This window comes from Bufo bufo, chromosome 9 (genome assembly GCF_905171765.1).
Source record: "Bufo bufo chromosome 9, aBufBuf1.1, whole genome shotgun sequence".
Taxonomy (NCBI): domain Eukaryota; kingdom Metazoa; phylum Chordata; class Amphibia; order Anura; family Bufonidae; genus Bufo; species Bufo bufo.
In genome coordinates, this window is record NC_053397.1 from 44275819 (window position 1) to 44299771 (window position 23953).

General features: G+C 49.9%; 1 protein-coding gene and 1 long non-coding RNA gene across 2 annotated transcripts in view; both read left to right on the forward strand.

The window, feature by feature from the left end:
* Positions 1 to 513: 513 nt before the first annotated feature.
* LOC120978465 lies at positions 514 to 1994 on the forward strand. Its single transcript, XR_005774099.1, has 3 exons — positions 514 to 607; positions 1003 to 1020; positions 1976 to 1994. It is a non-coding gene; the product is annotated as an uncharacterized LOC120978465 (long non-coding RNA).
* Positions 1995 to 8618: 6624 nt separating this feature from the next.
* Positions 8619 to 23953, forward strand: part of LOC120978466 (putative ferric-chelate reductase 1) — a 41490-nt gene continuing 26155 nt past the window's right edge. The window contains exons 1-4 of the mRNA XM_040406605.1: positions 8619 to 8723; positions 16455 to 16650; positions 18431 to 18567; positions 23739 to 23833. Of these exons, the coding sequence (XP_040262539.1) occupies positions 16455 to 16650; positions 18431 to 18567; positions 23739 to 23833 (428 nt within the window). The 5' untranslated portion in view covers positions 8619 to 8723. The remainder of the gene's footprint in view (positions 8724 to 16454; positions 16651 to 18430; positions 18568 to 23738; positions 23834 to 23953) is intronic.

Genomic DNA, 23953 nt, shown 5'->3' on the forward strand with positions numbered 1-23953 from the left:
TTAGCGGTGTATAGTGTCAGTGACGCTGAGTTCAATGATGTCATTTTTATCGTCGTACTCACTTGCATTGTGACGCTGTCCTCCCACAAACCAGCAGGAAAATGCATTGAACGGACTCCTCCTCTTTGAGTCCTCTCCATTATGTGCATGAGCACAGGAGTCCTCTCTGTGCATTTTACTGCTGTTTTGTGGGAGCACAGTGTCACAATGCAAGTGAGTACGACGATAAAAATGGCGTCATTGACACTATACACTGCTAACTCTAGTTTGGGGGTGGTTTTGAGCTGAGAGATTCCCTTTAAAGGGGTTGTCCGGGATTGGGGACATTGTTGTAATAGTACTAGTGACATATATATTTCACACATGCATGTCCTACCTGCGCCACATTTCTGAAGCCCTGTTTTGATACTGCTAATTATTGGCCGGAAGTGACTATTTTTGTAAAAATCTGTGACGTATCGGGTCCCTTGCAGGCGAGCAAAGCCTCTTCTTCCACTTCGCAGTGAGCCCGGTGACATCACAGTCAGTCTAAGTCATTATGCAGAGCGCACGGAGGGGCGGTAACTAGGCTGGCAGACATTGCGCTAAGCCATGCCCCTCTGGTCCAGTGACGTCACCGGGCATGGATCTTTCTAATGGAGGAGGAATATGTGCGGTTGGAGGCAAGATATGTATGAGGGGGACGGATAGATGAAGGAGTGGACGATGTACGGCAGGAGGCAGAATATGTATGAGGGGGCGGATAGATGGAGGAGTGGACGATGTGCGTCAGGAGGCAGAATATGTATGAGGGGGGCGGATAGATGGAGGAGTGGATGATGTGCGTCAGGAGGCAGGATATGTATGAGGGGGGCGGATAGATGGAGGAGTGGACGATGTGCGTCAGGAGGCAGAATATGTATGAGGGGGCGGAAAGATGGAGGAGTGGACGAAGTGGGTCAGGAGGCAGAATATGTATGAGGGGGCGGATAGATGGAGGAGTGGACGATGTGCGTCAGGGAGCAGAATATGTATGAGGGGGTGGAAAGATGGAGGAGTGGACGATGTGCGTCAGGAGGCAGAATATGTATGAGGGGGCGGAAAGATGGAGGAGTGGACGATGTGCGTCAGGAGGCAGAATATGTATGAGGGGGCGGAAAGATGGAGGAGTGGACGAAGTGGGTCAGGAGGAAGAATATGTATGAGGGGGGCGGATAGATGTAGGTGTGGACGATGTGCGTCAGGGAGCAGAATATGTATAAGGGGGTGGAAAGATGGAGGAGTGGACGATGTGCGTCAGGAGGCAGAATATGTATGAGGGGGGCGGATAGATGGAGGAGTGGACGAAGTGCGTCAGGAGGCAGAATATGTATGAGGGGGCGGAAAGATGGAGGAGTGGACGAAGTACGGCAGGAGGCAGAATATGTATGAGGGGGCGGAAAGATGGAGGAGTGGATGAAGTGCGTCAGCAGGCAGAATAAGTATGAGGGGGGTGGATGGATGGAGGAGTGGATGATGTGCGGCAGGAGGCAGAATATGTATGAGGGGGCGGATAGATGGAGGAGTGGACGATGTGCGTCAGGAGGCAGAATATGTATGAGGGGGCGGAAAGATGGAGGAGTGGACGATGTGCGTCAGGAGGCAGAATATGTATGAGGGGGCGGATAGATGGAGGAGTGGACGATGTGCGTCAGGGAGCAGAATATGTATGAGGGGGCGGAAAGATGGAGGAGTGGACGATGTGCGTCAGGAGGCAGAATATGTATGAGGGGGCGGATAGATGGAGGAGTGGACGATGTGCGTCAGGGAGCAGAATATGTATGAGGGGGCGGAAAGATGGAGGAGTGGACGATGTGCGTCAGGAGGCAGAATATGTATGAGGGGGCGGAAAGATGGAGGAGTGGATGAAGTGCGTCAGCAGGCAGAATAAGTATGAGGGGGGTGGATGGATGGAGGAGTGGATGATGTGCGGCAGGAGGCAGAATATGTATGAGAGGGGCGGATAGATGGAGGAGTGGACGATGTGCGTCAGGAGGCAGAATATGTATGAGGGGGGCGGATAGATGGAGGAGTGGACGATGTGCGTCAGGAGGCAGAATATGTATGAAGGGGCGGATAGATGGAGGAGTGGACGAAGTGCGTCAGCAGGCAGAATAAGTATGAGGGGGGTGGATGGATGGAGGAGTGGACGATGTGCGTCAGGAGGCAGAATATGTATGAGGGGGCGGATAGATGGAGGAGTGGACGATGTGCGTCAGGAGGCAGGATATGTATGAGGGGGCGGAAAGATGGAGGAGTGGACGATGTGCGTCAGGAGGCAGAATATGTATGAGGGGGCGGAAAGATGGAGGAGTGGACGATGTGCGTCAGGAGGCAGAATATGTATGAGGGGGCGGAAAGATGTAGGAGTGGACGAAGTGCGTCAGCAGGCAGAATAAGTATGAGGGGGGTGGATGGATGGAGGAGTGGATGATGTGCGGCAGGAGGCAGGATATGTATGAGGGGGCGGATAGATGGAGGAGTGGACGAAGTGTGGCAGGAGGCAGAATATGTATGAGGGGGGCGGATAGATGGAGGAGTGGACGATGTGCGTCAGGAGGCAGAATATGTATGAGGGGGCGGATAGATGGAGGAGTGGACGATGTGCGTCAGGAGGCAGAATAAGTATGAGGGGGGCGGAAAGATGGAGGAGTGGACGATGTACGGCAGGAGGCAGAATATGTATGAGGGGGCGGAAAGATGGAGGAGTGGACGAAGTCGGTCAGGAGGAAGAATATGTATGAGGGGGGCGGATAGATGTAGGTGTGGACGATGTGCGTCAGGGAGCAGAATATGTATAAGGGGGTGGAAAGATGGAGGAGTGGACGATGTGCGTCAGGAGGCAGAATATGTATGAGGGGGGCGGATAGATGGAGGAGTGGACGAAGTGCGTCAGGAGGCAGAATATGTATGAGGGGGCGGAAAGATGGAGGAGTGGATGAAGTGCGTCAGCAGGCAGAATAAGTATGAGGGGGGTGGATGGATGGAGGAGTGGATGATGTGCGGCAGGAGGCAGAATATGTATGAGGGGGCGGATAGATGGAGGAGTGGACGATGTGCGTCAGGGAGCAGAATATGTATGAGGGGGCGGAAAGATGGAGGAGTGGACGATGTGCGTCAGGAGGCAGAATATGTATGAGGGGGCGGATAGATGGAGGAGTGGACGATGTGCGTCAGGGAGCAGAATATGTATGAGGGGGCGGAAAGATGGAGGAGTGGACGATGTGCGTCAGGAGGCAGAATATGTATGAGGGGGCGGAAAGATGGAGGAGTGGATGAAGTGCGTCAGCAGGCAGAATAAGTATGAGGGGGGTGGATGGATGGAGGAGTGGATGATGTGCGTCAGGAGGCAGAATAAGTATGAGGGGGGTGGATGGATGGAGGAGTGGACGATGTGCGTCAGGAGGCAGAATATGTATGAGGGGGCGGATAGATGGAGGAGTGGACGATGTGCGTCAGGAGGCAGGATATGTATGAGGGGGCGGAAAGATGGAGGAGTGAACGATGTGCGTCAGGAGGCAGAATATGTATGAGGGGGCGGAAAGATGGAGGAGTGGACGATGTGCGTCAGGAGGCAGAATATGTATGAGGGGGCGGAAAGATGTAGGAGTGGACGAAGTGCGTCAGCAGGCAGAATAAGTATGAGGGGGGTGGATGGATGGAGGAGTGGATGATGTGCGGCAGGAGGCAGGATATGTATGAGGGGGCGGATAGATGGAGGAGTGGACGAAGTGTGGCAGGAGGCAGAATATGTATGAGGGGGGCGGATAGATGGAGGAGTGGACGATGTGCGTCAGGAGGCAGAATATGTATGAGGGGGCGGAAAGATGGAGGAGTGGATGAAGTGCGTCAGCAGGCAGAATAAGTATGAGGGGGGTGGATGGATGGAGGAGTGGATGATGTGCGGCAGGAGGCAGAATATGTATGAGAGGGGCGGATAGATGGAGGAGTGGACGATGTGCGTCAGGAGGCAGAATATGTATGAGGGGGCGGATAGATGGAGGAGTGGACGATGTGCGTCAGGAGGCAGAATATGTATGAGGGGGGCGGATAGATGGAGGAGTGGACGATGTGCGTCAGGAGGCAGAATATGTATGAAGGGGCGGATAGATGGAGGAGTGGACGAAGTGCGTCAGCAGGCAGAATAAGTATGAGGGGGGTGGATGGATGGAGGAGTGGACGATGTGCGTCAGGAGACAGAATATGTATGAGGGGGCGGATAGATGGAGGAGTGGACGATGTGCGTCAGGAGGCAGAATATGTATGAGGGGGCGGAAAGATGGAGGAGTGGACGATGTGCGTCAGGAGGCAGAATATGTATGAGGGGGCGGAAAGATGGAGGAGTGGACGATGTGCGTCAGGAGGCAGAATATGTATGAGGGGGCGGAAAGATGTAGGAGTGGACGAAGTGCGTCAGCAGGCAGAATAAGTATGAGGGGGGTGGATGGATGGAGGAGTGGATGATGTGCGGCAGGAGGCAGGATATGTATGAGGGGGGCGGATAGATGGAGGAGTGGACGATGTGTGGCAGCAGGCAGAATATGTATGAGGGGGCGGATAGATGGAGGAGTGGACGAAGTGCGTCAGGAGGCAGAATATGTATGAGGGGGCGGATAGATGGAGGAGTGGACGATGTGCGTCAGGAGACAGAATATGTATGAGGGGGCGGATAGATGGAGGAGTGGACGATGTACGGCAGGAGGCAGAATATGTATGAGGGGGCGGAAAGATGGAGGAGTGGACGATGTGCGTCAGGAGGCAGAATATGTATGAGGGGGCGGAAAGATGGAGGAGTGGATGATGTGCGTCAGGAGGCAGGATATGTATGAGGGGGGCGGATAGATGGAGGAGTGGACGAAGTGCGTCAGGAGGCAGAATAAGTATGAGGGGGTGGATGGATGGAGGAGTGGACGATGTGCGTCAGGAGGCAGAATAAGTATGAGGGGGGCGGATAGATGGAGGAGTGGACGAAGTGCGTTAGAAGGAAGAATATGTATGAGGGGCGGATAGATGGAGGAGTGGACGATGTGCGTCAGGAGGCAGAATATGTATGAGGGGGCGGATAGATGGAGGAGTGGACGAAGTACGGCAGGAGGCAGAATATGTATGAGGGGGCGGATAGATGAAGGAGTGGACGATGTGCGTCAGGAGGAAGAATATGTATTAGGGGGGTGGATAGATGGAGGTGTGGACGATGTGCGTCAGGAGGCAGAATATGTATGAGGGGGGCGGATAGATGAAGGCGTGGACGATGTGCGGCAGGAGGATGAATATGTATGAGGGGGCGGAAAGATGGAGGAGTGGACGATGTGCGGCAGGAGGATGAATATGTATGAGGGGGGCGGATAGACGGAGGAGTGGATGATGTACGGCAGGAGGCAGAATATGTATTAGGGGGCGGATAGATGAAGGCGTGGACGATGTGCGGCAGGAGGATGAATATGTATGAGGGGGGCGGAAAGATGGAGGAGTGGACGATGTGCGGCAGGAGGATGAATATGTATGAGGGGGGCGGATAGACGGAGGAGTGGATGATGTACGGCAGGAGGCAGAATATGTATTAGGGGGCGGATAGATGAAGGCGTGGACGATGTGCGGCAGGAGGATGAATATGTATGAGGGGGGCGGGTGCAGGGACGAGTTGAAAAACAGTAGAAACCAGGAGATGCTGCGCTGCGCTCAGACCCACAGTGCAGTGCGGCAGGAAGTCATCACACAAATAAACATCAATGTCAACAATCTGTGGGGGACCGTAGTAGCAGTGTAAAAAATACCGAAAAACATCGGGGGAACCTTGACTCGGCTAGGACTGCTGAGAATTATAACCCTTAACCTCGCCTTTAAACGCTTGCAGCTAATGATAAGCCACACCAAGACAAGACACCTTCTTTGTTGGATGAGAGTCGGTCACAGCTTTATTAATGATTTACTCAAACCACCAACTTTGCAATATCAAAACATGTAAAATCTCGGAGTATCAAGAAGCAGTATGCCCCACGGAATCCCTCCGTAGGCAAGTCCGCCTTCTTCTCCACCTTCATTTTACTCACATGACCTCCACCGAGGAGCCCGTGTACCCCTACACAGCGCTCCGACCCCCACCCAACAAAACAATGCCTGCTCCACAGTGTCCTGCAATCCGGACACGAAGATGTCTAACCCAATGACGTTAAGTTTAACCCCATCTGGACGCATAAGCTGCTTATTATCACCCTCCATTACCCCCTGCATGAATGACTAAAATAACCGGAGAGCGAACTGATTTACTGAGCTCAACGGCTTCAGGAAGGACCTGGGGCCAGCGCAGGCCCCAGACACCTCGCCACGTGACCTGAACATTCCGAAAGCCAAGACTGCGGCCGCCCAGACGGTATTCTGTTCGCTGGCCTGCCCAGAAAATGTAGGAATGTGATGGTGATGGATCATGTGACGGACCATGTGATGAGCGCAGTGATGTCACCACAGGTCCTTTTCCTCCTGCACAGCAAAGAAAAAGAAAGAAGAAAAGCCGAGCTGCGCGAACAGGTGGATTAAATTATTTTTTATATTTTTTTAACCCCTCCAGCGCTATTGCACTCTGCATTCTGTATTCAGAATGCTATTATTTTCCCTTATAACCATGTTATAAGGGAAAATAATACAATCTACACAATACCTTCTGTGAAGAAGTTCGGGTTTGGGTACCAAACATGCCGATTTTTCTTACGCGTGTGCAAAACGCATTAAAATGTTTTTCACTTGCGCGGAAAAGTCGCGTATTTTCCCGCGACGCACCCGCATTTTATACGGCCCAAATCCATGACGCCCGTGTGAAAGAGGACTAAGGGTATAGGTACACAGCGCATATATTACGTGAGGATTTTCCTTCACAGATTTTTGTGCAGAAAAACCACAGCCTAAGGGCTCATGCACACGACCTTATGTATTTTGAGGCCCGCAAAAAACACGAATGACGTCCGTGTGCATTCCGTATTTTGCGGAACAGAACAGCTGGCCCCTAATAGAACAGTCCTATCCTTGTCCGTAATGCGGACAAAAATATGAGATGTTCTACTTTTTTGCGGAACAGAAATACGGACATACGGAAACGGAATGCACACGGAGTAACTTTTTTGGACGAACCCATTTAAATTAATGGTTCCGCATATGGTCCACAAAAAAACGGAACAGACACGGAAAGAAAATACGAATGAAGTGCCAGCTAAGTAGATAAGATTTCCGCTTGGTGTGGATTTTAAAAACTACAGTATGTCCGTTGTTTGTGCGGATCTTCGGCGCAGATTTCCCCCTTTACAGTGCTAAAGGTGAGATCTGGGGCAAATCCGCAGCAAAATCGGCAAGTAACGTGAGTGGATTTGGTGTGGAAATACTTGCCTATACCCTAAGGTCAAATGCACAAGATGTGGGTGATCGCACATGAGCATCAATACCCCATTCATTTCTATGAGATGACCGCTGCTCAGCGATCCTGGCCGCGACCAGTGTAGCCCTTGCCTTACACAAGAGGATTCCGGTGCAGATTTCCGTCATGTGTGATTCACACGACCGTATGTAATTTGCGGTTCACAAAAAATACAGATGAATTTCCATGCGACGTCCGTGTTGCATTTTTTTTGGGGGGGGGATCCGTTGTAACAATGCTTATTCTTGTCGGATGGACAAGAATAGGACACGTTCTATCTTTTTTGTGGGACCGCGGAACGGACATACGAATGTGGACATTACACATTTTTTGCGTGGCTCTGCATCCAATCCAAAAAATGAGGATCGGATGCGGACCAAAAATACACATGCGCATGAATGTATTTTTTTTCGTGTGTCTGTTCTGGGTTTCTTTGCAGCCCCGTATGCAGAACCGTTCACTTCAACGGGGCCACAAGAAAACGGAAATGACTCCATGTGCATTCTGTGTCAGTATGGAGTTTCTCAAAAAAAGTGAACATGTCCTATTATTGTCCGCATTACGGACAAGGATAAGGCTCCATTCGCAAATGGGTCCGCATCCGTTCCGCGAACATGTCCTATTATTGTCCGCATTACGGACAAGGATAAGGCTCCATTCGCAAATGGGTCCGCATCCGTTCCGCAATTTTGCGGAACGGGTGCGGACCCATTCATTTTCTATGGGGACGGAATGGATGCGGACAGCACACAGCACCCCAGTCAGTCACTAGAGCCGCAGACATGGCTCCCTCTGGCTGACTGAGTGGGAGAGAAGCCCCCCGGCTGCCCCCAGCAAAGCCTCTCCTCCCCCCCCAAGGCTGGTGATGGGGGCGGGGCTTCACGGAGGAGGGCGTAGTTTATCGGTTTGGGGGCGTGGTCGGTGAGGTCCGGTGTTCTGGCCACCGAATGCTGGGAGTAATTGTTCTAATGCACAAGAGCTGAGTGGTTACTTGGGAAAGCAGGGACTCCACTGCCACTGTGAGACCACCACTCCCATCATGTCCGGAGTGATCCCTGCGTGTTGTTAGTAACTATCAGGCGAAGCTGAATGAGGAAAGCCATGCAGCCAGCAGAGTTATTACCTCCCCATTCATTGCTAGGACTCGCCCTGCAGCCAATGAGCGGGAAGGTAAGTTCTGGGAACGCCCCTCCTGTCTAGCACCGCCCCATTGTAGCTCCAGTGTAAGTGACGCCAGCGGTGAGGACGGAGGTCGGTGTCCGGCTGTGGCTGCAGGAGGCAGTGAGGGCCCCTCCGGGAGAAGGTGAGTGACAGGATGGAGCGGGGGCCCAGGGGCCCTGCTGTGCCAGCTCTGCCCACATGTGACCGCTAGAGCTGGAGCAGTGCTCCGGGGTGTAGGTGGCGGCGCTCACTTCCTTGCCTGTGACTGCTATTGTGTCTTGTGTGACAAGGAGCTGACTGAAGATGGAGCAGAAGGAGCGCTGCACGTGCTGAGGAGGTGCGGAAATACCTGCTGCGACTGTCCAATCTGAACAGGGCTGGAAGGAATCCAGGCACCTGCTGCAGAAACAACCCCATTCATATAGGCAGCTGCTGCAGAAACAACCCCGTTCGTATAGGCAGCTGCTGCTGCAGCAACAACCCTGTTCGTATAGGCAGCTGCTGCTGCAGCAACAACCCTGTTCGTATAGGCAGCTGCTGCTGCAGCAACAACCCTGTTCGTATAGGCAGCTGCTGCTGCAGCAACAACCCCGTTCGTATAGGCAGCTGCTGCTGCTGCAGCAACAACCCCGTTCGTATAGGCAGCTGCTGCAGCAACAACCCCATTCGTATAGGCAGCTGCTGCAGCAACAACCCCATTCGTATAGGCAGCTGCTGCTGCAGCAACAACCCCATTCGTATAGGCAGCTGCTGCTGCAGCAACAACCCCATTCGTATAGGCAGCTGCTGCTGCAGCAACAACCCCATTCGTATAGGCAGCTGCTGCTGCAGCAACAACCCCATTCGTATAGGCAGCTGCTGCTGCAGCAACAACCCCGTTTGTATAGGCAGCTGCTGCTGCAGCAACAACCCCATTCATGTCTGCAGCTTATTCGCAGTTGCAGAAATTCTTTTGTGAAACCTGCCGGTGTCGCATTTACTAAGGGACTATTTTAGTTAAAATAGTTGCAAGCCCCCCTTTTTTTTTTTTTTTAATTTATAAATATACTAGCGGTCTGACAATATTTAGTCGCACGGACTAGATCATGTTAGTGTTGAGCGAACTTGTTTTTTTCAGTTCTATGTCCAAAGTTCGGGTTATCGAAGAATCCCGTTATGGATTCCGCTACCACGGACCATACCGTAATTCGGAATCCCTAACAGGATTCTTCGATAACCCGAACTTTGGACCCAGAACTTAAAAAAAACAGTTCGCTCAACACTAGACCAAGTCCGCCAGTTGGGTGTGTCAGGGCCCCGGCAAATTTATCAACCTTTACGCCTGGAATTTTTTTTTTTCACTCCAGGCGTAAGGACTACCACACACGCGCCTAATTAATGACGAGATGCGCACCTCCTCATAAGGCCTCTTGCACACGAATGTTGTGTGGCCGTATTGCTTGACGGAGATGCAGAACGCAAGCACAGATCGGAACCCCACGGAAGCACAACGGAGTGCTTCCGTGGTGTTTCTGTCTGTTCCTCCACACCGCAAAAAAATAGACCGCGTTCTATTATTTTTTTTTTCGATGCGGACGGATTACGGACCCATTCAAGTTGAATGGGTCTCGATCCGGCCGCCGTTCGGACGTTGCCCGTGCATTGGGGACTGCAAATTGCGGTCCCCAATGCACGGAACAGATGCACAGCGTTTGTGTGCAAGAGGCATAACTTAGACAAGTCTAACGGCAACCGCAGGGGGAACTAAGAACGGCGTAAAAAGCGGGTCTTAGCAGATGTGTACCCCTGTGTGTGGAAAAAGTTGTATGGCCAGGGTCACTGAGGACTAACCAGCCAAGGGATCAGCAAATTTCAGAATTTTCATCCACATAAAAAAAAAACAGCAGAAAAACTGTGGTATTGTGGTTTTTAAATATGCAACATGTCCATTTATACAGCGGATTTCTATTGTGGATTTTACCCTTCTTTATGGAGCAGCAAAAACTGCATGTAATCGTGGTGTTTTTTTTTTATTTATTTATTTTGTGCAGTTTTTCCACTGGATTTTTTCGGCACATGAGTCTCTGCCCTAACACCTCGGTAGGCGACCAGATCGGGATCTATTGAAAGATCTCTGATGGGTCCTGAGAAGATCACAATGCCGTATTCTGGCCATAGACGAGTTTTCTAAACGATTGTTGTCATTCTGAAAGATCGTAAAAACTTTCAGCGTCAAATTGCTGACGTGAGCCTCTGCCTTGGGCCTCTTGCACACGAACGTAAGGGCTCCGTGGCCGTGCTGAGGACTGCATACGGCGGTTCTGCAATACACGGGTCACCAGCTGCGTGCATTTCGCATCACGGATGCAGACCCATTCACTTGAATGGATCCGGAAGCACGGAATGGAACCCCACGGAAGCACTACGGAGTGCTTCTGTGGTGTTCTGTTCCGTAAGAAGATAGAATTTGTTCTATCTTTTTGCAGAACGAACGGATTGCGGACCCAATTCAAGTGAATGGGTTTGCGATCCGCATGCGGCTGCCCCACAGTCGGTGCCCGTGCATTGCGGACCTCAGTTTGCGAGGAATTTACGGGCACGGAAACCTTACGACGTGGTAAGTTATGTGAGGTGCGTCTGTATTCGTCAGGGCTCAGGTGGATCTTGTACAATTAGACTGCTGGTTGGTTGGCTCACGAATTAGGCGCAAAAGTGCAGCCAAAAGTCACATTAAATCAAAAGTTGCAACTATCGACACGTTTTATGCTTGTGAAAAGGCGCACGTCTACCAGACCATGTGACAAATAAAATAAAATTGTTGCGCAGCCCCACAAATCGCAGGCCAACAGAACTACGCCTCCCCTGGAGAAGAGTAAAAATGACTAATTTTTTGACAAATTCATACTTAAAAGGGTTGTTCGGTTTCAGAGCTGAACCCAGACATATCCCGGTTGTCACCCATGCAGCCCCTCTGATATGAGCATCGGAGCAGGACGTAGCTTTAGGCCGTGGGCACACGGTGCGTATTACGTGCAGATATTCCGCACAGAAAACCCGCAGCGTAATGCAGTACCAGGTAAGTGGATGAGATTTTCCAAATCTTATCTACCTGGTGCAGAATACATTTTCCTTGCGAAAATTGTCCTACGGTGTGGACCGCAGCGTGTCAATGGTTTTTGTGGATTTTCAGGGCAGATTTCACCCTTTTGCAACACAAGTAGTGAGGTCTGGGGCAAATCTGCAAGTAACACATGCAATTTTTGGGGCGGCTTTGGTCTGGACTAGGGACGAGCAAAACCACTTCGGATGAAACATCTGCAGTCGATTCGCATAAAACTTTAAATACTGTACGGAGCGAGCGCTCTGTACAGTGTTAGGCCTATTGCACACGACCGTATGGCTTTTTCAGTGTTTTGCGGTCCGTTTTTCACGGATCCGTTGTTCCGTTTTGTGTTTCTGTTCCGTTTTTCCGTTCGGCATATACAGTATACAGTAATTACATAGATAAAATTGGGCTGGGCATAACATTTTCAATAGATGGTTCAGCAAAAAACGAAACGGAAGACATACGGATGCATTTCCGTATGTGTTCCGTTTTTTTTGCGGACCCATTGACTTGAATGGAGCCACGGAACGTGATTTGCGGGCAATAATAGGACATGTTCTATGTTAGAACGGAAATACGGAAACAGAATGCATACGGAGTACATTCCGTTTTTTTGGCGGAACCATTGAAATGAATGGTTCCGTATACGGAACGCAAAAAACGGCCAGTAAACGGGAAAAAAAAAACGGCCGTGTGCAGGAGGCCTAAGAATGTATTGGCTCAGATGAGCCAAAGTTATTACCAGGGCTGTGGAGTCGGTAGATAAATGCTCAGACTCCCCGACTCCTCTGTATTTAATATGTGAATGTATTTTATACATTCCTTGAAGGAAAGAAAGGCAACATACCTGTCATTACCACAGAACTACTGGCAAGGAAGCCGCTGCCTTCTCCTTTGTGCTGATCTTCTGCTGAAGATAGGGCAGTGGGGGGATCCAGGACGGGGCATTTATTGTAAAACATGATTTCCCTAGTAGAATCCCATAGTCATGTTTAAAGTTTAAGCGAACAATCTGAGTTTACACGTTTTTATAGCCTTAGGGCTCTTTCACACTTGCGTTATTGTCTTCCGGCATACAGTTCCGTCGTCGGGGCTCTATGCCGGAAGAATCCTGATCAGGATTATCCCAATGCATTCTGAATGGAGAGAAATCCGTTCAGGATGCATCAGGATGTCTTCAGTTCCGGATCGGAACGTTTTTTGGCCGGAGAAAATACTGCAACATGCTGCGCTTTTTGCTCCGGCCAAAAATCCTGAAGACTTGCCCATTGAAAGGCATTAATCCGGATCCGGCCTTAAGCTAAATGTCGTTTCGGCGCATTACCGGATCCGACGTTTAGCTTTTTCTGAATGGTTACCATGGCTGCCAGGACGCTAAAGTCCTGTTTGCCATGGTAATGTGTAGTAGGGAGCGGGGGAGCAGTATACTTACCGTCCGTGCGGCTCCCGGGGCGCTACAGAGTGACGTCAGGGTGCCCCACTCGCATGGGGCGCTCTGACGTCATTCTGGAGCGCCCCGGGAGCCGCACGGACTGTAAGTATACTGCTCCCCCGCTCCCCACTACTACTATGGCAACCAGGACTTTAATAGCGTCCTGGCTGCCATAGTAACACTGAACGCATTTTGAAGACGGATCCGTCTTCAAATGCTTTCAGTTCACTTGCGGTGTTACGGATCCGGCGGGCACCTCCGGCAAATGGAGTACACGACGGATCCGGACAACGCAAGTGTGAAAGAGCCCTTAGCTGAATGACAGCAGTCCATTCCTTTCACTTATACAAGTGTCTCTAGTCCTGCAAAAAACATATTTACTTAATCAGTTATCAGTGAGAGGCGAGGTTAACCCTGTAACAGCGGAACACAACACAATGGAAAGTAGAAGTATTGCCGCTCCTTAACTGTGCGTTGCGTGCCATACAGTGAAGCCTATGAAAAGTCTGCTTCTTCACGGAGCATGCTTCTGCGGTAACATGACGCGCTGCATGCAATGGCCTTTATTCTTACAGTAGAGAAGTACCGTATTTTTCCCAAAAGTGGGGGGGAAATAGCAGTGCGTCTTATGGGGGCGAATGCTGCGACCGTCCGGTGAATAGGCTGAGAGGGAGGAGGGGCTGGGGGCCGGCATCTGTTTCTGTAATGGCAGCGGGGCCCGGTGCAGTCACTGTATTCTACTACACCGGGCCCCGCTCACTGTAGTATACGGTAATCATATCTAACTTGTGGGTATTGGTAAAGTATTTCAATCATCTTAAATCTAGCGCTCTACTACTTACTACTAACTTCTTGGCAGTAAAACAAAACATACAATGCAACAGCTCTCTGCAAACCAAATGAAGTACAAAATTGCATAATAATTGCTAGTGCTGAACTAATAAGTTAGAGATGCTTGGCGAATCATTTTCTACAAAATTATTTGAGCCCGTTTGCCCGTCGGTCAGTAAGTGTCTGTGTGTGTGTCTGTCAGTGAGTGCGTGACATGAGGGGGCAGCAAAAATCTTTGCACCGGTCCTGTCTGTGGATGACACATAAGTTAAGATGCTGTATATGTGCCATCCGCAGATGCCGCCATAACAGTGCCATCCGCAGACCACCCTTAGTTTAAAACCCACCAAAAGCACAACTTTTGGTTCAAAATATGTTTTCTTATTTTCCTCCTCAAAAACCTAGATGCGTCTTATAGGGCAAAAAATACGGTAATTAATTATAACTTTTTGTGAATTGGGACATTTAAACTTGCTTTTTTTTTTATTTAGTTTTTATTCCAATTTAAATTTAGTAGAAGACTGAGTCGGTTCATTTTTTGCCGACTCCGACTCCACAGCCCTGGTCATTACTTCGCGAAATCTCGCGAGACTTCGGGCAATAACTTCAAAAATTTATTTCTACTGTAAAAAAAAACTTTTCCCGAACTCTGGTTCGGTTCCAAGTTGTAACCTCCGTGTTCTCTGGATAGGTCACCAGGATCTGATCAGCCGACGCTCACAGTAATGCCACGACCGTCTCTAGCTTTTCCCAGACCATGTGACATCACATATATCAGTCACATGGCTTAGGCGCAATTCAGCCCCATTGAAGTGAATGGGTCTGAGTGCGATGCCAAGCACAGCCGCTGTACAATGTACGCTGTACAACTTACGGTGCTGTGCTTGGTGAGCTGGAGGCTGCGAGTACCGGTGCCTTCTCAAGCAGCTTATTGGCGGGGGTCCCAGGTGTCGGACTCCCACCGACTACATACTGATGACCTATCCAGAGGCTCATGCACACAAACTTATTTTTTTTCCCTGTGCCAGTTGTTTTTTTTTTTTTGTGGCCCGTATGCAGAACCATTCAGTTCAATGGGTCAGCAAAAATAAAACCTGAAAAGACTCCATTCTGTTTCCGTATGTCCGCATGGCCGTTCCACAAAAAAGATAATGTCCTATTATTGTCTGTTTTGCGGACATTAATACAATGCAGGCATTGTTACAGTGGATCCGCAAAAAAAAAAAAATTGATGCAATACGCATGTCACATGGACGTCAGCTGTATATTTTTAATTTTTTTTTGGATCCGTGTTTTGCAGACAACGAAATAAATACGGTCGTGTGCATGAGCGCTTACACTCCCTGAAGATCCCTGTGAACGAGCTCTGTTTGAATAGCTATATGGTGGGTCGGCGCTCATTCTGAGCTGTTGTCGCCCATGTTAAAGAACTCGCTCGTCTGAAAGGGGCCTAAAGGCTCCAGGATAGTTATTACATGGGGAATGCAAGTAGTTACTAGAATAGACCTGGTTACAGCTCCTTTTTAAAGGGTTATTAGATTCCCACAAATTTAAAACCGTTTTTTTACTCCCATAAGGGTACTGTCACACTTGCGGCAGAGGATTCCGGCAGGCAGTTCCGTCGCTGGAGCTCCGGCAATCCGGATGGCATTTGTCAGACTGATCAGGATGCGGATCCGTCTGACAAATGCATTGAAATACCGGATCCGTCTCTCGGGTGTCATCCTGAAAAATGGATCCGGTATTATTATTATTTTTTTGCATTTTTAAAGGTCTGCGCTATATGGCGGATCCGGCACTAATACACTTCAATGTAAATTAATGCCCGCTCCGGCATTCCGGTAAGTGATCAGTATTTTTGGCCGGAGAGAGATCTGCAGCATGCTGCGGTATTTTCTCTGTCCCAAAAACGTAAGAGGGACTGAACTGATGCATCCTGATCGGACTGCTCTCCACTCAGAATGCATTAGGATAAAACGGATCAGCATTTTTCTGATATTGAGCCCCTAGGACGGAACTCAATGCCAGAAAACAAAAAACGCTAGTGTGAACGTACCCTAACTGGAGAACTTTTATCCCTTTCTGTGGGTGGACAGCACCTGGGGTGCATTGCTATTAGCTGTTGTTAACCTCTTCCTCCCCTGCATAGAAAATGGCCCCAAACATACATACAGCATGCACTGCCCCCATAATATTCTTCTCCACTGTCTAGGAGATACAGTATCATCGCTATTTCGATGAATTTAAAACTAGGAATGAATGAAAGGTGCCCGGACCCCTTTACCTGCAGCACTGAGAGGAGCGGGGGCCGAGCCTGAATACAGAAGGATAATATACTGTACATAAAAAACCCACTATACTTACTGCATGCATATTGCAGTATTAGTTCATTTGACGTGCCCTATTCATTGCATAATAATATTTTTCATGGGAAAATATCAGTAAAAGACAAAGAAGCTCCAAAATATGTGCTTTGATCTGATGATGTCCTGTAACATGCGGCTTTCTTCTGCTTCACTTTCTAGATGGCTCCGGTGTCTCCACTGTTGGTTCTCTGGCTGCTCGCTTGCAGCTTTTCTCCTGTCGCCAGCTACCCAGATGGGAGAGTCAGCGTAGCCTGCAGCTCCATGATGCCAAAGCACGGACATCACCCTCAATCCGAAGTCCTTCATAACATCACTGTGGATAAGACTGTGTTCAATCCGGGAGATGAGATCAAAGGTAAAAGTTATCAATACACTGACAATGTTGAGCTCAAGAAACTGTATTCCCTTTGCAACCACCTAAAAATGACTTATTTTTCTACAAAAGCTTGGTGCAATCTTGCAAATAATTACTATGCTAGTACCATGCAACACTGTAAAATACCAGTGCGTATATAGTATCAACCACAGAACAGGGTACAGATGGGTGTTACCAGTTGAGCGTGTGTCCCTGCCCAGTCTGACAATGGCCACAATGATTGGATGGTGTCAGACTGTGCAGGAACGAACACCCATCTGTACCTTTACTGCAGACTGCTGGAAATTCATTTATACATTTCTAGCAGGAATAATACAGGAATTGTACAACATAGAGTAATGAGAATAGATGCAGCAGCACAGTTATCACATGGGGAATGCAGGTAGTGACTGAAGCAGGCCTGTCAGGAGAGGGGACGGGTCCTCTTTAAAGTTTTCCGATCCTGCACACATTACGCGGGTTACATCAGTGCTGAAAGGGAATGTATCATCAGAAAAGGACCTATTGTTTAGATCAGGCATGGCCAACCTGCGGCTCTCCAGCTGTTGTGAAACTACAACTCCCACCATGCCCTGCTGTAGACTGATAGCTGTAGACTGTCTGGGAATGATGGGAGTTGTAGTTTTGCAACAGCTGGAGGGCCGCAGGTTGGCCAACCCTGGTTTAGATCATGTTTTTTTTTGGGGGGGGGGGGCTTTTTTAAAAAGTTTTCCATGTCACTATATTTAAAAATAAAATAAAAATGTGTATAATCCTTCTTCTATTTTCACACTGGCCACTAGGCCTAAAACTGGGCAGCTCCATGGGCCATAGACACAATGGACAGGAGCCGAAATTTGTCAGGACTGGAGTTCCCATACGCCAGTCTTTTTCCCCTGAGCTGGAGTAAGATGCTTCTTAATAAATTAGTCGCATCTCTGGGCTCGGGGCTGGGGTAGCCTTGTGCTAGAACTTACGTCATGTGACCACGGATCCGTTATGCTGGCCATAGACTTCTATTAGAACGGAATGCATTTCGTCCTTGAATTGCATTATGGTCCGTGGTAACGGAATCCGTAACGCAATACACCATATACCCGAACTTCAAAAACTGAAGTTCGCTCATCCCTATTGAGGACTAAACGGAAACGTTTTTTTCCGGTATTGAGATCCTCTGTCTGATCTCAATACCGGTAAACAACAACTCAAGTGTGAAAGTAGCCTTAAAGGGGTTGTCTCACTCCAGCAAGTGGCATTTATCATGTAGAGAAAGTTAATACGAGGCACTTACTAATGTACTGTGGTTGTCCATATTGCCTCCTTGCCTGGCTGGATTCATTTTTTTCCATCAGATTATGCACTGCTAGTTTCCATGGTTACAATCAATCAGTTGTCGTGCTTGCGCTCTAAAGGAAAAAGCGCCGGCCTCTCAGGCGGACTGGACCATGGGACATGGGACTGGAAACTGTCTTGGGCCACACTAGCTGTGTTTGGTCTCCTGTATCACACCTGCTTATGAGTAACAGGCAGTATAAAATAAACCTTACTCGATTGTAACTATCCCGCCACTCCAACGCTGCCGCTCTGCCCCCAGCTGGTCCTGCAGCGATGGATGTGATGTCATGCCACCGCTGCAGCCAATTTCTGACCTCCTTGGTTACATGTGCATGAACAGGAATATGTGGGCTCTGTGCCCATTTTTAAACATTTTGTAAACCCTCTTTAATACAATGTATAAATGGCAGATGCTCAAATATAACGCACATTTCACCCCTTCCAGTGACTCTGTCTGGATCGCGCTTTGCGGGATTTTTCGTTCAGGCTCGAAATGCAAATAATTTGGACGGCGATGCAGTGGGCTCCTTCTCTTTAATTGATGATCGAGTTTCACAGCTTCTGAAATGTGGACGAATCCAGGTATAGCCTATTAAACTTTATGTTCTTGAGTAATTTAGGCCTCGTTCGCATTTCCGTTTTTTAATGCCATGTGCTGTCCGCATTTTCCGCAGACAGCACGCGTACCCAACGTGGGTCAGTAAAAAAAAAACACGGGGGACATGCACTACTTTGATCCGTGATGCAGACCAAGCACGCTCATTAAAGTCTATGGGTCTGTGAAAATCACTGACACAACATGGATGGCATCCGTGTTGTGTCTGTTTTTTCACTGAAGACTAATAGGAGATTCTTTGGAAAAAAAATTTTCAGCAGAGCAACTTCCGTGAATTACGGATGACACATGGATGGTAAAAAATGGACACATGGACCAACCACAGATCCTTCACGGATGACACGGAAATGTGAACGAGGCCTTAGTCTTCTTTGCTCTGATATCGGACATTAATGTCTTATTGAACAGAAACCTTATGGCCCCAGTGATGTCCATGTGAATACAGGAGCCAATGATATAATAGGTAGAGGATATGCTCGGCACTCGAGCTTGTGGCGGTGCATGTGGAAGGAAGCAGAAGATCCCAGAACTCACTTTTATCAATATGCTTTTATTACAACAGTTGTAACATAGCACGCGTTTTGTCCGGTCCAGAGCCTTTGTGTCACTGCCTGCCCTGTGAGAGATCTGAGAAGATCGGATAGACTTGCAGCATGTGAGTCTATCTGACAGGTCTTTCTGTGTTTCCCTTCTGTTTGTTGTTGTGGGCAGGATCCCACCTCTCCACAGGTTCTGCTCGTTAGCTGTTTAGAGGCTCTGTTTAAGTCCGCCTCTTACTGCTGACTTTGCAGTTGATATTTTCCTTCTGGAGTTCTATGCTGGTTGTTTGTGGATCCTCTACTTCCCGCTCGTCTCAATCTTAGTCCTCCTGTTCTCCCCTTTGTGTGTGTGTGTTGCTTCTAGGTCTCAGGGAGGCGCTGGTTCCTTCACTGTGGAAGGTACCGGCTGTCTCATTCCCCGCTCCCTAAGTTAGGGTTTGCTACAGTGTCAGCAGGGCTTAGGTTCCAGCGTATGAGTTTGTTCACCATCAGGACTTGCTCATACTGTCAGCAGTCAGGGATTGTTAGGAGGTTACCATTCCCTCCTCCCTAGCTTTAGGGCCTAGTCTGGTTACCTGTTGCGGTTTGTTTACTAGGTGTTCCCCTTATCCCCACTTAAGGCTCTGAACTGGCCGAAACGCGCCCTAACTAACAACTGATGTTGTAATAATAAAAGCATATTGAAAAAAGCGAGTGCTGGGATCAAATGATATAATAGATGATAGGGATGTCCCGATACCGGGCATTTGCACGAGTACATGTACTCGTGCAAATGTCCCCGATACCACTGCCGATACCTGTGCGCCGCTTCTAAATGTGTCTGTCCGTCCGCGGCCTGCCCTGCACCTCGCACAGCTAACAGCTTCAGAGGCAGCAGCAGGCAGTGTGTAATAGGAGCCTACAGTGGAAGCTAGCTCCGCTCCGCCCCGCCCCACCCTCCAACCAATCAGAGACTCACAGCACAGGGAGCGTAGTGCAGGGACTCAGAGAATCGTCTGAGAGTTTATTAGTTAAAAGAATCTAATGAGTCATAGACTGTGTCACCGAGTCCCTGCCAGACTTCCTGCTCTGCGGCTCCCTGTAAGTCCGTCCGGGGGAAGGGGGGGGGGGCATTATTAGCATAGCATGTAGTGGAGCTGGGTGTGTACAGGGTGCATGTAGCAGAGCAGGAAGTCTGGCACAGACTCAGTGACCGTCTCTGACTCATTCGATTCTTTTAACTAATAAACTCTCAGACGATTCTCTGAGTCCCTGCAATAACTATACATTGTAATTACATCAGTCTGCTCCACTGCATTCACTGCAGCAGAGCTGTGTTTGCCAGGAGCGAGTCCCTCTAAAGGAGATAGTGTCTGTCTTCTATGGCCCTGGTCCTTCCCTTCCTGCCTGCAAGCTGCACATTGATCTCTAAAAGCAGCCATTAGGGCAAGAAGAAATATACATTACTGTATGATGGCCACAAAACTATTATACTGAGGAGGGGGGCTTCAAAAATTGTTTTCCTGACTCCTTACAGTAGCGTCTCCTTGTGGCCGTCCCATACAGTATAACGTCTCCTTGTGGCTGCCCCCATACAGTATAACGTCCCCTTGTGGCTGCCCCCATACAGTATAACGTCCCCTTGTGGCTGCCCCCATACAGTATAACGTCCCCTTGTGGCTGCCCCCATACAGTATAACGTCCCCTTGTGGCTGCCCCCATACAGTATAACGTCCCCTTGTGGCTGCCCCCATACAGTATAACGTCCCCTTGTGGCTGCCCCCATACAGTATAACGTCCCCTTGTGGCTGCCCCCATACAGTATAACGTCCCCTTGTGGCTGCCCCCATACAGTATAACGTCCCCTTGTGGCGGCCCCCATACAGTATAACGTCCCCTTGTGGCGGCCCCCATACAGTATAACGTCCCCTTGTGGCGGCCCCCATACAGTATAACGTCCCCTTGTGGCTGGCCCCCATACAGTATAACGTCCCCTTGTGGCTGGCCCCCATACAGTATAACGTCCCCTTGTGGCTGGCCCCCATACAGTATAACGTCCCCTTGTGGCTGGCCCCCATACAGTATAACGTCCCCTTGTGGCTGGCCCCCATACAGTATAACGTCCCCTTGTGGCTGGCCCCCATACAGTATAACGTCCCCTTGTGGCTGGCCCCCATACAGTATAACGTCCCCTTGTGGCTGGCCCCCATACAGTATAACGTCCCCTTGTGGCTGGCCCCCATACAGTATAACGTCCCCTTGTGGCTGGCCCCCATACAGTATAACGTCCCCTTGTGGCTGGCCCCCATACAGTATAACGTCCCCTTGTGGCTGGCCCCCATACAGTATAACGTCCCCTTGTGGCTGGCCCCCATACAGTATAACGTCCCCTTGTGGCTGGCCCCCATACAGTATAACGTCCCCTTGTGGCTGGCCCCCATACAGTATAACGTCCCCTTGTGGCTGGCCCCCATACAGTATAACGTCCCCTTGTGGCTGGCCCCCATACAGTATAACGTCCCCTTGTGGCTGGCCCCCATACAGTATAACGTCCCCTTGTGGCTGGCCCCCATACAGTATAACGTCCCCTTGTGGCTGGCCCCCATACAGTATAACGTCCCCTTGTGGCTGGCCCCCATACAGTATAACGTCCCCTTGTGGCTGGCCCCCATACAGTATAACGTCCCCTTGTGGCTGGCCCCCATACAGTATAACGTCCCCTTGTGGCTGGCCCCCATACAGTATAACGTCCCCTTGTGGCTGGCCCCCATACAGTATAACGTCCCCTTGTGGCTGGCCCCCATACAGTATAACGTCCCCTTGTGGCTGGCCCCCATACAGTATAACGTCCCCTTGTGGCTGGCCCCCATACAGTATAACGTCCCCTTGTGGCTGGCCCCCATACAGTATAACGTCCCCTTGTGGCTGGCCCCCATACAGTATAACGTCCCCTTGTGGCTGGCCCCCATACAGTATAACGTCCCCTTGTGGCTGGCCCCCATACAGTATAACGTCCCCTTGTGGCTGGCCCCCATACAGTATAACGTCCCCTTGTGGCTGGCCCCCATACAGTATAACGTCCCCTTGTGGCTGGCCCCCATACAGTATAACGTCCCCTTGTGGCTGGCCCCCATACAGTATAACGTCCCCTTGTGGCTGGCCCCCATACAGTATAACGTCCCCTTGTGGCTGGCCCCCATACAGTATAACGTCCCCTTGTGGCTGGCCCCCATACAGTATAACGTCCCCTTGTGGCTGGCCCCCATACAGTATAACGTCCCCTTGTGGCTGGCCCCCATACAGTATAACGTCCCCTTGTGGCTGGCCCCCATACAGTATAACGTCCCCTTGTGGCTGGCCCCCATACAGTATAACGTCCCCTTGTGGCTGGCCCCCATACAGTATAACGTCCCCTTGTGGCTGGCCCCCATACAGTATAACGTCCCCTTGTGGCTGGCCCCCATACAGTATAACGTCCCCTTGTGGCTGGCCCCCATACAGTATAACGTCCCCTTGTGGCTGGCCCCCATACAGTATAACGTCCCCTTGTGGCTGGCCCCCATACAGTATAACGTCCCCTTGTGGCTGGCCCCCATACAGTATAACGTCCCCTTGTGGCTGGCCCCCATACAGTATAACGTCCCCTTGTGGCTGGCCCCCATACAGTATAACGTCCCCTTGTGGCTGGCCCCCATACAGTATAACGTCCCCTTGTGGCTGGCCCCCATACAGTATAACGTCCCCTTGTGGCTGGCCCCCATACAGTATAACGTCCCCTTGTGGCTGGCCCCCATACAGTATAACGTCCCCTTGTGGCTGGCCCCCATACAGTATAACGTCCCCTTGTGGCTGGCCCCCATACAGTATAACGTCCCCTTGTGGCTGGCCCCCATACAGTATAACGTCCCCTTGTGGCTGGCCCCCATACAGTATAACGTCCCCTTGTGGCTGGCCCCCATACAGTATAACGTCCCCTTGTGGCTGGCCCCCATACAGTATAACGTCCCCTTGTGGCTGGCCCCCATACAGTATAACGTCCCCTTGTGGCTGGCCCCCATACAGTATAACGTCCCCTTGTGGCTGGCCCCCATACAGTATAACGTCCCCTTGTGGCTGGCCCCCATACAGTATAACGTCCCCTTGTGGCTGGCCCCCATACAGTATAACGTCCCCTTGGAATGTTCTAGTTCTGTTTTTGGGCCTTTTGGTTGGTCAGTGGTCAGAAAATACATGTGTGTATTTTATTGTTAAAATTAGTATCGGTAATTGGTATCGGTGAGTACTTAAATAAAAGTATCGGTACTCGTACTCAGTCTTAAAAAAATGGTATCGGGACATCCCTAATAGATGAAATGTTTTTATACTAAAAAGGAGGAGTTTAGGATCATCCTCTGTTTATAATAGAAAATCTCACTGTCATTTCTTAATTAACCGCGTCTTTTGTAAAAGTTGCTCAAAGGCGATGCTTCCCTCCACTTGAAGGCAGGGAGGTGGCGTTCACCACAGCACTTCCTGATCATCCGGTTTTGCTATGCTTGCGTGTACTTGTTTTTTTTTTGTTTTTTTTCCAGGACTTTCGCAAGCAACTGCCTTATATAACCTAATGCTTCTGTTTCCAGGATTCTGCAGTCAGCCAGACCAACAAGAGGAGAAAAGAGCAGGTGGACTTCTACTGGATTGCACCCAGCGATGGCCCCCAGCATATCCAGTTCCTGTATGTCATTCTAAAGGCTCAAAGTCCAATGTAGATTTAGCCCATGGACCGCCCAGCTGTGGTGTTGTTTGTATCCTATGGCATTCAGTGGGGCAGATTTACTAATCCTATAGATGGCAT